The 15,554-nt window shown below is 37.2% G+C and overlaps 1 protein-coding gene across 2 annotated transcripts in view; it reads right to left on the reverse strand.

Annotated features, from left to right (window-relative positions):
* LOC112859877 (S-adenosyl-L-methionine-dependent tRNA 4-demethylwyosine synthase TYW1) overlaps positions 1–15,554 on the reverse strand; it is a 210,959-nt gene that overhangs the window by 120,793 nt on the left and 74,612 nt on the right. For both annotated transcript variants that reach the window (XM_086692048.1, XM_086692047.1), the window contains exon 10: positions 14,851–14,969. In XM_086692048.1, the coding sequence (XP_086548174.1) occupies positions 14,851–14,969 (119 nt within the window). The remainder of the gene's footprint in view (positions 1–14,850; positions 14,970–15,554) is intronic.

Here is a 15,554-nt window from a genome sequence, read left to right on the forward strand (position 1 = left end):
AGCACATGCAGGCAGTGAAGGCAAAGACAGAGTTGTCAATAAATAGCCTGGCCAAGCTTTGAAGGAATGCCCCAACACAGAATCTATCTGCAAAGACTAGGGGTGGGGGGTGGGGTTTATTCCTCTTTTTTTCTTTGACTCCATGTGCTCAAGGAAATCTCTGTCAACACATTTCCTGGCCACTAAAACAAAGGCTTCACAGACAATACACAACATAGAATAAAGTCTGTATAAAAATAGTCTAGAAACTCACTAAACAAACAACTAAAACCCAGAGCAAGCAACAAAAACCTGAAGAATGGGAAGAATCTGATTTTCAGAGTTAGCACATCATAATATCCAAAATGTCAGTTGTCAATAAAAATTACAAAGCATAGGAAGAAACAAGAAAAGTATGGACCACTCACAGGAAAAATTAACAAAAACTCAAACATTACACTTACTAGAAAAAGACTAAGTCACCTGTCTTAAACATGCTCAAAGAGCTAAAGGAAACCATGGTCAAAGAGCTGAAGAAAACCAGGAGAAAGATCTCAACAGATGCTGACAATAAATTAAGAAATACAAATGATAAAAAGAAACCAAAAATAAGTTCTAGAACTGAAAAGTATAACAAATAAAAAATTCAGCAGAGGGCTGCAACAGCAGATTGAACAGGCTTTGAGAAGAAAGAATCAGTAAATTTGAAGATATGTCAATTATCCAATCTGAGGAACTGGAAAAAAAAAAGTGTGAAGAAAAGTGCACGCAGCCTTACAAGATCTGTGGGACAGCCATCAAGAATACCAACATACAAGGCGCCTGGGTGGCTTAGTCAGTTAGGCATCCAACTTCTGCTCAGGTCATGACCTCACTGTTTATGGGTTTGAGCCCTGCATTGGGCTCTGTGCTGACAGCTCAGAGCCTGGAGCCTCCTTTGGATTCTGTGTCTCCCTCTCTCTCTGCCCCTCCCCTGCTTATTCTCTGTCTCTGCCTCTCTTCTCTGTCTCTCTCTCTCTCTCTAACAAATAATAAACATTAAAAAAAAAAAAAACCAAGAATACCAACATATGTTTAATGGAAGTCCCAGAAGGAGAGGAAAGGGAAAAAGGGGCAGAAAGAATATGTAAAAAAATAATGTAACAACTTCCCAAATTAAAGACATGAATTTATACATCCAACAAGCTCAATGAACTCAAGCAGAATACATTCAAAAAATCCACACCAAGACACAACAGTTCATCAAACTGCTGAAAAACAAAGGATTCAAGAATCTTGAAGGAAGCAAGAGAAGACATTCATCACACATAAGGGATTCTCAGTAAGATTAACAGTCAATTTCTCAGCAGAAACAATCAAGGTCAGGACGCAGTGGGATGACATATTTAAAATGCTAAAAGGAAAAAAAATGTTAGCCAGGAATTCTCTATCTGGCAAAGCTATTCTTCAAAACCGAAGGAAATATTAAGACCTGTACTACAAGAAATGCTAAAGGCAGTCCCTGAAGCAGAAATGACAGGACACTAGACAGACATGCACCAAACAAAGAAATACAGAACAACATAAAAGTTATTACATAGGCAAATACAGAAGTCTGTATTACCGTACTTTTGGATTCTAATTCCTCTTTTTTTCCTATACAATTTAAAAGACAAATGTATATAACAATAGTCACAAATGTATGTTAATGAGCACACAATGCATAAAGCTGTAATTTGTGACAACAACATAAAAGAATGGGAATGAAGCTCTGTATGAACAAAGTTTTTGAATACAGTTGAACCAAGGGTGGTCATAGTTCAAAATAAAGTCAATCCTCACTATTTGCTGATTCCATATTTGCAAAATCACCTACTTGCTAAACTTTATCTGTAATCCCAAAATCGATATTTGAGGCATATTTGTGGTCATTCATGGCCACTCAGCAGCAAAAAATTTGAGTCGCATAGTACACACACTCCCAACTGAGGTCAAACAAGGCAATGTTCTCTTTGCCTTCCTGTTTAAGCTCTTGTACTGCAAACAGTGTTCTTTTGGCAGTCAACTTAATGCCCCATTTTCTGCACTTTGTGCTGTTTGTTAGTGATGCTACTATTTAAAATAGTCTCCAAGCACACTGCTAAAGTGCCGTGTAGTGTTCTTAGGTGTGATGTGCCTTGCAGGGAAAATACGTGTGTTAGGTAAGCTTCATTGAGGCGTGAATTACAGTGCTGTTGGCCGTAAGTTCAATGTTAATGAATCAACAGTATATATAAAATAAGGCATCTTTAAACAGAAACACACATAAAACAAAGTTATGTGCTGATAAGATGGCAAATATGTTGTGCCAAGAGGAGTGCAAGAACCTAATCCTTTATTTCTCCTAAAAGTCACAGTTTAGTATTTGCTAATGCAGGATTCGTGCCAACTTTATAGACCTACCACAAATAAAGAAAATTAAATGTAGAGTGTTATAAGTCTAAGAGGTTAGTTTTAATCCCGAGGGGAATAACCAAGAAAATAACTAAAAAATGTACAGAAAGGGAAACACTGTACACAACAAATTGTGTTATGTCAAATTGTACACAACAAAAAAATCAAACACAAAAGAAGGCAGTAATAAAGTGTGCAGCCAAAAAGATTAAAAACTTATAAAAACAAAGAGCAAAAGTGAATGGATCAAATTCTCTAATTAAAAGCCAGAGATTGGGGCGCCTGGGTGGCTCAGCTGGGTAAGCATCTGACTTCAGCTCAGATCATGATCTCGCAGTTCGTGAGTTTGAGCCCCGCATCATGCTCTATGCCAACAGCTCAGAGCCTGGAGCCTGCTCTGGATTCTGTGTCTCCCTCTCTCTCTCTCTCTCTCTGCCCCTCTCCCACTCACACTCTGTCTCTCTCTTAAAAATAAATAAACATTAAAAAAAAAAAAAAAGCCAGAGATTGGCAAATGGATTAAAAAAAAAAAAATCTAGGGGCCCCTGGGTGGCTCAGTCAGTTAAGCATCTGACTCTTGGTTTCAGCTCAGGTCGTGATCTATCAATTCGTGAGTTAGAGCCCTGCTTAGGGCTCTGCACTGATAGTGTGGAGCCTGATTAGGATTCTCTCTCTCTCTCTCTCTCTCTCTCTCTTTCTGCCCTCCCCCACCAACTCTCTCACAATAAATAAATAAACTTAAAAAAAAAATCTAACAATATGCTACCTACAAGAGATTCACTTTAGATCCAAACACACAAATAGAAGTGAAAGGAGGAAAAAACATTTGGTACAAATAGTAACCAAAAGAGAGCTGAGGCAGCTATACTAATATAACACAAAATAGACTTTAAGTCAAAAACTGCTACAAAAGACAAAGAACATTATATATTGATACACGGGTTAATCCATCAAGAACATGTTAACAATTATAACAAAATACATACTTAATAAAAGAACACCAAAATATATGAAGCAGAAATTTATAAGCTAAGGAGAAAATACAGCTCTAAATTAATAATTATAAAATTCAAATCCACATTTTAAATTTTTTTTTTTCAACGTTTATTTATTTTTGGGATAGAGAGAGACAGAGCATGAACGGGGGAGGGGCAGAGAGAGAGGGAGACACAGAATTGGAAACAGGCTCCAGGCTCTGAGCCATCAGCCCAGAGCCTGACGCGGGGCTCGAACTCACGGACCCCGAGATCGTGACCTGGCTGAAGTCGGACGCTTAACCGACTGCGCCACCCAGGCGCCCCATCCACATTTTAAATAACGGACAGAACTAGGCAGAAGATCAATAAAGAAATAGTACATTTGAACAATATGATAAACCAAAAATACCTATGACATAAACAATATACCCAAAAACATCAGAATACACATTTTTTTCAAGTGTAAATAGCACATTTTCTAAGTTGTACCATATTTTAGACCAAAAAAATAGTGTCAATGAACTTTAAAAGACTGAAATCATACAAAATATTTGCTTCAACCACAATGGCATAAAATCAGAAATGAAGAACAGACAGAAAACTGAAATATTAATGTGTGGAAATTAAACATAACACTTTTAAACAACCAATGGATCAAAGAAGAAAACATAGGGATATTACAAAATACTTAAGAGATGAATGGAATGTAGCTAAAACAGTGCTCAGAGGGAAATGTATAGCTATAAACACCTATGTAAAAAAAAAAAAAAAAAAAAAAAATCAATTACCTAACTATATACCATAAAATACTAGAAAAAAGAAAAGCAAATGAAGTTCAAGGCAGCAAAAGGAAGGATATCATAAAGATCAGAATAGAAACAAAAACATTAGAGAAAAATCAGTGAGCCCAAAAACTGGTTCTTGCAAAGATCAACAACACTGACAAACCTTTACCTAGATTGAAAAAAAAAGACTCAAATTAGTAAATTCGGAAATGAAAATTAACACCTCACTACCAACCTTACAGAAACAAAGAGGATTATGAAAAGACTATAAACAACTATATGCCAACAAATTAGATAAACTAGACAAAATGAACAAATTCTTAGAAATATACAAGTTCCCAAAACTGACTCATGTAGAAATGGAAAATTTAAACCAATTTATGACAAGTAAAGTAAGTGAATCAGTAAGTAAAACCTCCCTGCAAAGAAAAGCCCCAAAACAGGTTTTACTGGTGAATTCCTCTAAGGATTCAAAGAATCAACACCAATTCTTCCCAAACTTTTCCAAAAAATAAAAGAGGAAGGAACACTTCCTAACTCATTCTATGAGATTAGCATCATCCTCATAACAAAGCCAGAAAAAGCCATCCTAAAATAAATTTATTTCTCCCAAAGTGTCAGTTTGCAATTCTAAAAGTCCTTCACATGCATATAACTATAATTGACATTAATATGTTGTAGTTGAAAACAGCCAGGCCAGGTTCTTACTGCCCAAGAAAAAAGTTACAAAATAAGGGTATGCCAGAATGAGCTCTGTGATGCTGACAGGAGTTGAAGGTATCAGTACAAATTCATGGTTCCGTATTTTAATATACACAGACAGATATACACACATACATGTATTTTCTACTTCTATCTGCTGAGAAGGCCTGGAAGCACTAACACCTCAATAACAGTGAACATAGCAAGCATCCAAATTTTAGACTTTAAATATCATTCTTCAATAAGGGAAACTAAGGCTCCTTAGAGAAGTGGTTGATTCCAAGGCTGGTCAGGGAAAACACAAATTGAGCCTGAAACTTCTTCTGGAGTCATATAACACACAGTGTTTTAAATGAAAGAAAAGCCACAGAAGTCAACCCAACAGAACTCTTAATGGCCAAAGCTAGAAAAATATGAGTAGTAAATAATAATAGTATTGGATTATAACCAAAGGAATAAGTATCCTTGAGTCCAAACTAATATAAATTTTAAAATGGGGGAGAAATGATGCTTCCTCACAGAAGAATTCCATTATATGTTAAAAAAAAAAAAGGAAATAAAAAATAAACATTAGAACACCAAAGCAACAATTTGATGCAGGCAAAAATCCACAAACGAATGAAATATTTAGTGGGCAAATGCTTAAAGAGAAACAGCATATTTGCATAGGCTCAAAGTATCTTATCAAAATATTTATTACTTACAAAGAAGAAATCAATTTTAAGGTAGAACATTACACTTGAAAGCCTGGCAAACGCTACCTTAATTAAATGATAAAGGTTAACAACACCAGTATTAGGACATATTGATATCATAGAGCCCTTAATAAGACCTGCTGGAAAGGTCATATTCCCTCTATGGTAGTCTTCCCCAAATCCATAATTTCACTTTAACCATGAGAAAACATTAGACAAAATATCTGACCAAAACTCTTCAAAGGTGTCAAAATCATGAAGAACAAGGAAAGAACTATGGCAGACTAGAGAAAACTAAAGAGACATAACAACTCAATGTGATGTGGGATCCCAAACTGAATCCTGAAAGACCATTAGTGGGAAAGCTGAAGAAACTCAAATAGTTTCCAGTTCCATTAATAGTATTGCATCAATATTAATTTCTTGGTTTTGATCATTGTTCCAGAGTTAAGTAAGGTCTTTCTTAACATTAGGGAACATTAGGTGAAAGATACACAGAAACCCTACGATCTTTGTAACTCTTCTGCAAATCTGTAATTAATTTTTTTAATGTTTATTTTTCAGAGAGCATGAGTGGAGAGGGGCAGAGAGAGACAGAGCACAGAGTCAGAAGCAGATTCCAGGCTCTGAGCTCAGCACAGAGCCCGACTCAGGGCTTGAACCCACGAACCGCAAGATCATGACCTGAACTGAATTTGGATGCTTAACCAACTGAGCCACCCAGGCACATCACACTGAGAATTATTTTTTAAAAAATTGTAATGTTTATTCATTTTTGAGGGAGAGAGAGACAGAGCACGAGTGGGTTAGGGGTAGAGAGAAAGGGAGACACAGAATCCAAAGCAGGCTATAGGCTCTGAGCTATGAGCACAGAGTCTGATGTGGGGCTCAAACTCATGAATCTGAGCCGAAGTTGGATGCTTAACTAGCTAAAGCCACCCAAGTACCCCTAGAATTATTTTAAAACAAAAAGTTTATGCCTATAAGATTTTAATGATAGAACAAGAGTCATATTTTAAAGACTAAAAAAGGATGTAAAACAAATTACAGAATGATTTCCACCACATTTTTAAAAAAGTGAGAAGACCCAGGAAAAAAAGAATGAAAGCAAATACTGGAAAGTGTTAACTATGATTTGTCTGGATTCTGGAATTGTAGATAGTTGTTTCTCTTTATACTTTTTGGTATTTTCCAAAAGTTTGTACAATAAACATGGATTACTTTTATGACCAATGATATAAAACCTTTTCTCAAGAGAAGAATTATAGGTCTTGTACCAATATGATAGATAAATCAAGAAATGGCATAGACTGGAAAGTATTAAATCATTCTGGTTGCTAAAGAATGAAATATTGAGACTCTAGAATTAAGTATACAAATGGATATAGTGAGTTAGAGGAAGAAGAACTTTTCAGCCTAAGCCACTGGATAACTAATGGTGCCATTACCAAAATAGTATGAAGAGGTTAACAGTATAATAGATTCCACTATGGACAAACGGGACTTAAAGTACTTGTGGATCATCTGAGACAATATATCCAACAGGCAACTGCAAACCAACGATGAAAACTCAGAAAGGAGACGGGCTAGAGATAAAGAATAGAAAGGTGTCAAACTCCAGGTATTTAATGAAGCCACAGAGATGGTTTACTACCCCTCCCATTATAACATAGAGCAACAAAAGAAAGCCAAGGGTAGAATCAGAAAGAATTCATCAGGTCAACAATAAGCCAAAGAGCTAAAAGGGGAAATTAAAAAGTAACTGTCAAAGGGCTGGGAGAAAACACTAGAAAAGACAGGTGTGTCTGAATCCAATAGAAGTAGAGATCCTTGTTTTCTAGCATGTTTTCCTGGAGTTCAATTGAGAGGAGAATTAAGTCACCTCTATTCGATTTGATAGTAAAGAAGTCACTAGCTATCATAACAAAACAAACTGCAATGGAGACATCAGCCAGCAGAGAATTGAGGTGGTGAAAAGCAAACAGGTACTAGTGAAAGAGAAAAATGGATTAGTAGCAAGCACAAAAGATTTCTGCAATTTAGACATTTTCTTTCGCTTAAAATTTCCAACTTTAAAAGATGGAATTCTACATATGAGGGACTGTACTTGGCTTAAAGACATTTGAATTCAACACCTTGAATTTCCAGCAAGATAAATAAAAGAGCTTCCTATAACAAAACACCTAACATGATACCTTAGCATTAGTCTTAAAAAGAAAAAGACAATAAAATGTAGAAAAGCAAGGTAAACACAAATCACAAAACGAGAGAATTAAATATTCGTTAATTTATTAATTTATCAATATTTATCAATATAAACAATCACAATAAGACCAACTAAACTCCAAACAGACTTCTAAAAATCCAGCAATTCCAGGGGCACCTGCGTGGTTCAGTTAGGCATAGGATTTTGGCTCAGGTCACAGACTCATGGCTCGTGGGTTCGAGCTCCATGTCGGGCTCTGTGCTGACAGCTCAGAGCCTGGAACCTACTTTGGATTCTGTGTCTCCCTCTCTCTCTGCCCCTCCTCTGCTCGTGCTGTCTCTCTCTCTTAAAAATAAATAAACATTAATAACTTAAAAAAAAATCCATCAATTCCATATACAAGTGAAAATATTGGTCTATAGGGGCACCTGGGTGGCTCACTGGGTTAAGCATTCGACTTCAGCTCAGGTCATAATCTTGTGCTGACAACTCAGGGCCTAGAGTCTGCTTCTGTGTTTCCGTCTCTCTCTGCCCCTCCTCTGATCGCACATGCATGCACACTCGCTCTGTCTCTCAAAAAATAAATAAATATTATAAAGAAAATATTGGTCTATAAAAGACTTATACACTAATGTTCACAGCAGCTTTATAATCCAGTCAAAACCTGGAAACAAATCAAATATTCAACTACAGATGAATGGAGAAACAAACTGTGATATAACCATACAATAGACTGTGTGCTTCAGCAATAAAAGGAAAAAAATTACTGATGTATATAACAACATGAATGAATCCCAAAAACGTTTGACAAAAGAAGCCAGACACAAAATATTGTTAAAATGTCAATACTACACAATGCAATCTACACATTCAATGCAATCCCAATCAAAATTGCACCAGCATTCTTCTCAAAGCTAGAACAAGAAATCCTAAATTTGTATGGAACCACAAAAGACTCCGAATTAGCCAAAGTAATAGTGAAGAAGAAGACCAAAGCAGGAGGCATCACAATCCCAGACTTTAGCCTCTACTACAAAGCTGTAATCATCAAGACAGCATGGCATTGGCACAAAAACAGACACATAGACCAATGGAATAGAATAGAGACTCCAGAACTGGACCCACAAAAGTATGGCCAACTAATCTTTGAAAGAATATCCAATGGAAAAAAGACAGTCTCTTTAACAATGGTGCTGGGAGAACTAGACAGCAACATGTAGAAGAATGAAACTAGACCACTTTCTTATACCATTCACAAAAATAAACTCAAAATGGATAAAGGAATTGAATGCGAGACAGGAAACCATCAAAACAGTGGAGGAGAAAGCAGGGAAAAACCTCTCTGACCTCAGCCGCAACAATTTCTTACTCGACACATCTCCAAAGGCAAGGGAATTAAAAGCAAAAATGAACTATCGGGACCTCATCAAGATAAAAAGCTTCTGCACCAAAAAGGAACAATCAACAAAGCTAAAAGGCAACCGACGGAATGGGAAAAGATATTTGCAAATGACATATCGGACAAAGGGCTAGTATCCAAAATCTATAAAGAACTCACCAAACTCCACACCCAGAAAACAAATAATCCAGTGAAGATATGGGCAGAAGACATGAATAGATACTTCTCTAAAGAAGACATCCGGATGGCCAACAGGCACATGAAAAGATGCTCAATGTCACTCCTCATCGGGGAGATGTGAATCAAAACCACACTGGGATATAACCTCATGCCAGTCAGAGTGGCCAAAATTAACAAATCAGGAGACTATAGATGCTGGAGAGGATGTGGAGAAACGGGAACTCTCCTGCATTCCTGGTGAGAATGCAAACTGGTGCAGCCACTCTGGAAAACAGTGTGGAGGTTCCTCAAAAATTAAAAATAGATCTACCCTATGATCCAGGAATAGCACTGCTAGGAATTTACCCAAGGGATACAGGAGTGCTGATGCACAGGGGCACTTGTACCCCAATGTTTATAGCAGCACTCTCAACAATAGCCAAATGATGGAAAGAGCCTAAATGTCCATCAACTGATGAATGGATAAAGCAATTGTGGTTTATATACACAATGGAATACTACGTGGCAATGAGAAAGAATGAAATATGGCCTTTTGTAGCAACGTGGATGGAACTGGAGAGTGTTAGGCTAACAGAAATAAGTCATACAGAGAAAGAGAGATACCATATGTTTTCACTCTTATGTGGATATCCTGAGAAACTTAACAGAAGACCATGGGGGAGGGGAAGGGAAAAAGAAAAAGTTAGAGAGGGAGACAGCCAAACCATAAGAGACTCTTAAAAACTGAGAATAAACTGAGGGTTGGTGGGGGGTTGGAGGGAGGGGAGGGTGGGTGATGGGCATTGAGGAGGGCATCTGTTAGGATGAGCACTGGGTGTTGTATAGAAACCAATTTGACAATAAATTTCATATTAAAAAAATACAGTAAATGAATGTGTAAAAAAAAAAAAAAAAAGAAAGAAAGAAACCAGACACAAAAATGCATACCAAATGATTCCATTTTTAAGCAACTCTATAGAAAAAAGCAACCTAACACATATTGTCAGAAAGAAAATCAATTTGCCTGGTGCTAGGACAAGACGAGAGAAATTAACTGGGAGGCAGAGCACAAGGGAACCTCCAGGACTAACGTAAGTGTCCTTCATCTTTTTTTTAATATGTATTTTTAGATGTTTATCTATTTGTTTTTGAGAGACAGAGACCATGTGTGCCTGCAAATGAGAGAGAGGCAGAGAGACAGGGGGACAGAGAATCCCAAGCAGGCTTCACGCTGCCAGCACAGAGCCCAACATGGGGCTTGAACTCACGAATCATGAGATCATGACCTGGGCTAAAGCCAAAAGTCCGACACTTAACTAACTGAGCCACCCAGGCGCCCAGAAAATGTCCTTCATCTTGATCATGGTCACAGTCACACAGATGTACACATATACCAAAACTCACTGAACTATATCTTTTAAACAAATGCATTTCAGGGAGCCTGGGTGGTTTAGTCGGTTAAGTGACCAACTTCGGCTCAGGTCTTGATCTCACAGTTCATGGGTCCCAGTCCCACATCGGGCTCTGTGCTGATGGCTCAGAGCCTGGAGCCTGCTTCAGATTCTGTCTCTCCCTCTCTCTCTCTGTCCCTCCCCAATTTGCATATACACTCTCTCTCTCTCTCTCTCAAAAATAAATAAAACATTTTTTAAAAATTTTAAACAAATGCATTCCACTGTACGTAAACAAAGCTTCAATAAAGTGGATTTTTAAAAATTTATCCAGCCAAACACTTGTTTATAAGTAGCCCACCTAAAATATAAGCATGCACAATGATTGAAGTTACATGAAGGAAAAAAAAAGAAAGATTGGGCAAGAATTAGTAATCAAAAGAAATTTAGTATCGTTATTTTTTTTTTTCAACGTTTATTTATGTTTGGGACAGAGAGAGACAAAGCATGAACGGGGGAGGGGCAGAGAGAGAGGGAGACACAGAATCGGAAACAGGCTCCAGGCTCTGAGCCATCAGCCCAGAGCCCGACGCGGGGCTCGAACTCACGGACCGCAAGATCGTGACCTGGCTGAAGTCGGACGCCTAACCGACTGCGCCACCCAGGCGCCCCAGTATCGTTATATTAATATCACAAAGCGTAGACTTTAAAGCAAAAAGGCATTATTATGGGTAAAGAGGATGACTAAATAATGATAAGACAAATAATCAGTTATATAAAATAAATTTCATTGCTGTTTTATTACCCAACAATTAAAAATACCCTCTTTTGGGGTACCTGGGTGGCTCAGTCAGTTGAGCATCCAACTCTTGATTCTACCTCAGGTCATGATCTCACCATTCATGAGTTACAGCGCCCCTGTCAGGCTCTACAACTGCTTGGGATTCTCTCTCTGCCCCTCCCCCACTCACACTGGCTCGCTCTCTCTCAAAATAAATGAATAAACTTAAGAAAAAAGTACCCTGTTTTCACTAGTATATGATAAATTTATAAACACTAACCATTTCTACTAGACATATAGTACCTCTCAGTAAATTTTAAATAACTTGTATTAAAAATCACATGCTATAATTTGGTTGAGTTTCTTTTTAAGTTTATTTATTTTGAGAGAGAGAGAAAGAGCATGTGAGTGCATGCACACATGTCAGTAGGGAGAGGGGCAGTGAGGCAAAGAGAATCCCAAGCAGGCTCCATGCTGTCAGCACAGAGCCCAATGCAGGGCTTGAACTCACAAACCTTGAGATCATGACCTAAGCCAAAATCAAGAGTCAGATGTTTAACAAAATGAGCCACCCAGGTGCCTCCAATTTGGTTGAAATTTAAAAACAAAAATATTATCTCCCAAATCTAATTTATGTGTAATTTTTCTAAGTATGTCTTTGGAAGCCATAATATAAATTAGAAAATATTTACAATTGAATAATAAAATTAAGTAATCAAGTCACAGGATACAAAATTAATACCCAGAAATTGGCTGTTTCTACACACTAGTAACACAGTAGCAGAAAGAGAAATTAAGAAAACAATCCCATTTACAATGGTACCAAAAAGAATAAAATATGCAGGAATAAACTTAACCAAGGAGGTGAAAGACCTGTACTCCGAAAACCATAAAACACTTATGAAAGAAATTGAAGATGACACAAACAAATGGAAAGGCATCCCATGCTCATGGGTTAGAAGCACTAATATTGTCAGAATGTCCATACTATCCAAAGCTATCTATAGATTCAATATAATACCAACAGCATTTTTCACAGAACTAGAACAAATAATTATAAAATTTATATGGAACTATAAAATTTATATGGAATTTATATGGAACCTCAAAAGACCCAAATACCCAAAATAATCTTGAGAGAAAAGAAAAAAGCTAGAGGTATCACAATTCCAGATTTCAAGATGTACTACAAAGCTGCAGTAATCAAAACAGTACAGACACGAAAATAGACACATAGCTCAATGGAACATGATAGAGAGTCCAGAAACAAACCCAGGCTTCAATGGTCAGTTCATCTATGACAAAGGAGGAAAGAACACACAATGAGAAAAGGACAGCGTCCTCAATAAATGGTGCTGGGAAAACTGGACAGCCACATGCAAAAGAATGAATCTGGATCACTTTCTATTTTATTTTTTTAATTTTTTTAACATTTTATTTATTTTTGAGACAGGGAGAGACAGAGCATGAACAGGGGAGGGTCAGAGAGAGGGAGATACAGAATCAAACAGGCTCCAGGCTCTGAGCTGGCAGCACAGAGCCCGACGTGGGGCTCGAACTCACAGACCGTGAGATCATGACCTGAGCCGAAGTCGGCTGCTTAACCGACTGAGCCACCAGGCGCCCCTGGATCACTTTCTAACACCATAAACAAAAAGAAACTCAAAATGAATTAAAAACCTAAATGTGAGACCTGAAACCATAAAAAATTCCTAGAAGACAGCATAGGCAGTAATTTCTTTGACATCAGCCATAGCAACATTTTTCTAGATATGTCTCCTCAAGTGAGGTTAACAAAAGCAAAATTAAACTACTGGGACTACAGCAAAAAAAAGAAAAGAAAAAAAAAAAACCTTCTGCACAGCAAAGGAAACAATCAACAAAACTAAAAGGCAACTACTAAATGGGAGAAGTTTGTAAATACCTTCTGCTAAGGGGTTAGTATCCAAAACATATAAAGAACGTGTACAACTCAACACCAAAAAGCAAATAATCTCATTTAAAATGGGCACAGGGCCTGAATGGGCAGTTTTTAAAAGAAGACATCCAGATGGCCAACAGACATAAAAAAATGCTCAACATCACCAAGCATCAAGGAAATGCAAATCAACATCACAATGAGATATCACCTCCTACCTGTCAGAATAGCTAGAGTAAAAAAGACAGGAAATAACAAGCATTTGTGAGGGTGTGGAGAAAAAGGAACTCTGGTGCACAGTTGTTGGGAATGTAAATTGCTACAGCCACTGGGGAAAACAGTGTGGAGATTCTTTAAAAAATTATCAATAAAATTACCATATGATTCAATAATTCCACTACTGAGTATTTACCCAAAGGAAATGAGAAGATACATTCACCCCAGTTTATTGCAGCATTATTTACATCAGCCACAATATGGAAGCAGCCCAAGTGTCCATCAACAGACACTTGGATAAAGAAGATGTGGTGTATACGTATAGTGGAATATTACTCAACCACCAAAAAGAATGAGGTGCTGCTGTGTGCTACAACTTGGACGGACCTCCAGGGTATTATGCTACGTGAAATAAGGCAGACAGAGACAGACAAAGGCCATATATGATTTCATTTATGTGTAGCATCTAAAAACAAAACAAATGAATAAACAAAGATACAAACAAAAAGAATCAGAGCTATAAATACAGAGAACAAACTGATTCAGGTTGTCAGAGAGGAGAGGAATAAGGGATGGGCAAAATGGGTGAAGGAGAGTGATAGATACCGGCTTCCACTTACGGAATGAATAAGTCACAAAAATAAAAGGTGCAGACAAGGAAATAACATTCAAGTGCATTGTAACAATGCTGTATGGTGACGGACGAGAGTTATGCTTGTAAACACAGCATAAGGTATAAACTTGCTGAATCACTGTATCGCACACCTGAATCTACTGTGTGTGTCAACTATATTCAAATTAAAAAAATAATTGAAAAATAATTAACTAATCAAAATCTATGGAACATAGCTGAAGAAGTACTCAGATGAATATTCCTGATTAAGGATGTAGAGAAGACTGAATATTAATGAGCTAACAGTCTAATTTAAGTTAGAGAAAGAACAGGGGAGTAAAACAAAAAAAAAAAATATTGAACAAGATAACAAAGCTATGATGCAAAGGATTCACAAAGCTAAAATCTATGTCTTCAAAAAGACAAAAACTTGGCAAACTCCTGACAAAATTGGTTGAGGAAAAACAAATGTGTAAATATATAATATTAGAAAAGGAAATGGGGATTACTTCTAAAACCAGCAGAGCTTTAGGTAAATTTGAATGAAAGGCTGAACAGAAACTGATTATTACAGATGGTTACGGATTCGGTCACCACAGCCATTCATTTTTACTTACCGCCAACAGAAGACACATTTATTTGCACATGCCAAGCTTGGGGTAGTTTCCATGCAACGATGGCTTTCGATACCATAGAATGTATGTTTGTAGCAACCTCCTCTCCCTCGGAGCATCGACTGCAAAAGTAAAAAACAAATGATAATTTGAATAAAACCCTCAAGGCAAAGAAAACGCCAAGGCATCATTTTTAAGAAAAAAAGGTGCATTTCATAACCATAAATGCCCCTACGGTATCCGCATGATGCAGAAAATTAACATTATAGTGTTTTGATGGTGCTTTAAATTTTCTAAAACCCAATGAAATAAACTCTGAATAAATTAACTCTGAAAGCCCTATAGAGAAGATGGCACTGATGCTTTCATTTTCAAATCCATTCAACCGCTTCAGATAGTATTAGTACAATAATATGTAATACCAAGGGATAGATAAGATGGGCTCCTAGAGGGGAGTAGCACTCCTAAGAAAGAGTATCTCTGCTTTGAGAAAGGGAGAGTGAGTAAGGGAATGCGTCCTAGAGCATATTCTATGTCAACTGAATGGTGGAACTTGAACATACTGAAACTGCTGAGGGGACAAGTGGCATGTGTGTTAAGAGACAGATATTCCCCCAAAAAGGACACGATTTAATATTGAGTGGTAAAACTGCGGTGAGTCTAGTAAGAATAAATAATTTGAAGAAATACTGTAAGATAAACTTAGA

The sequence above is a fragment of the Puma concolor genome, chromosome E3 (genome assembly GCF_028749965.1).
Source record: "Puma concolor isolate L17-30 chromosome E3, mPumCon1.1.hap2, whole genome shotgun sequence".
NCBI classification, from domain to species: Eukaryota; Metazoa; Chordata; class Mammalia; order Carnivora; family Felidae; genus Puma; species Puma concolor.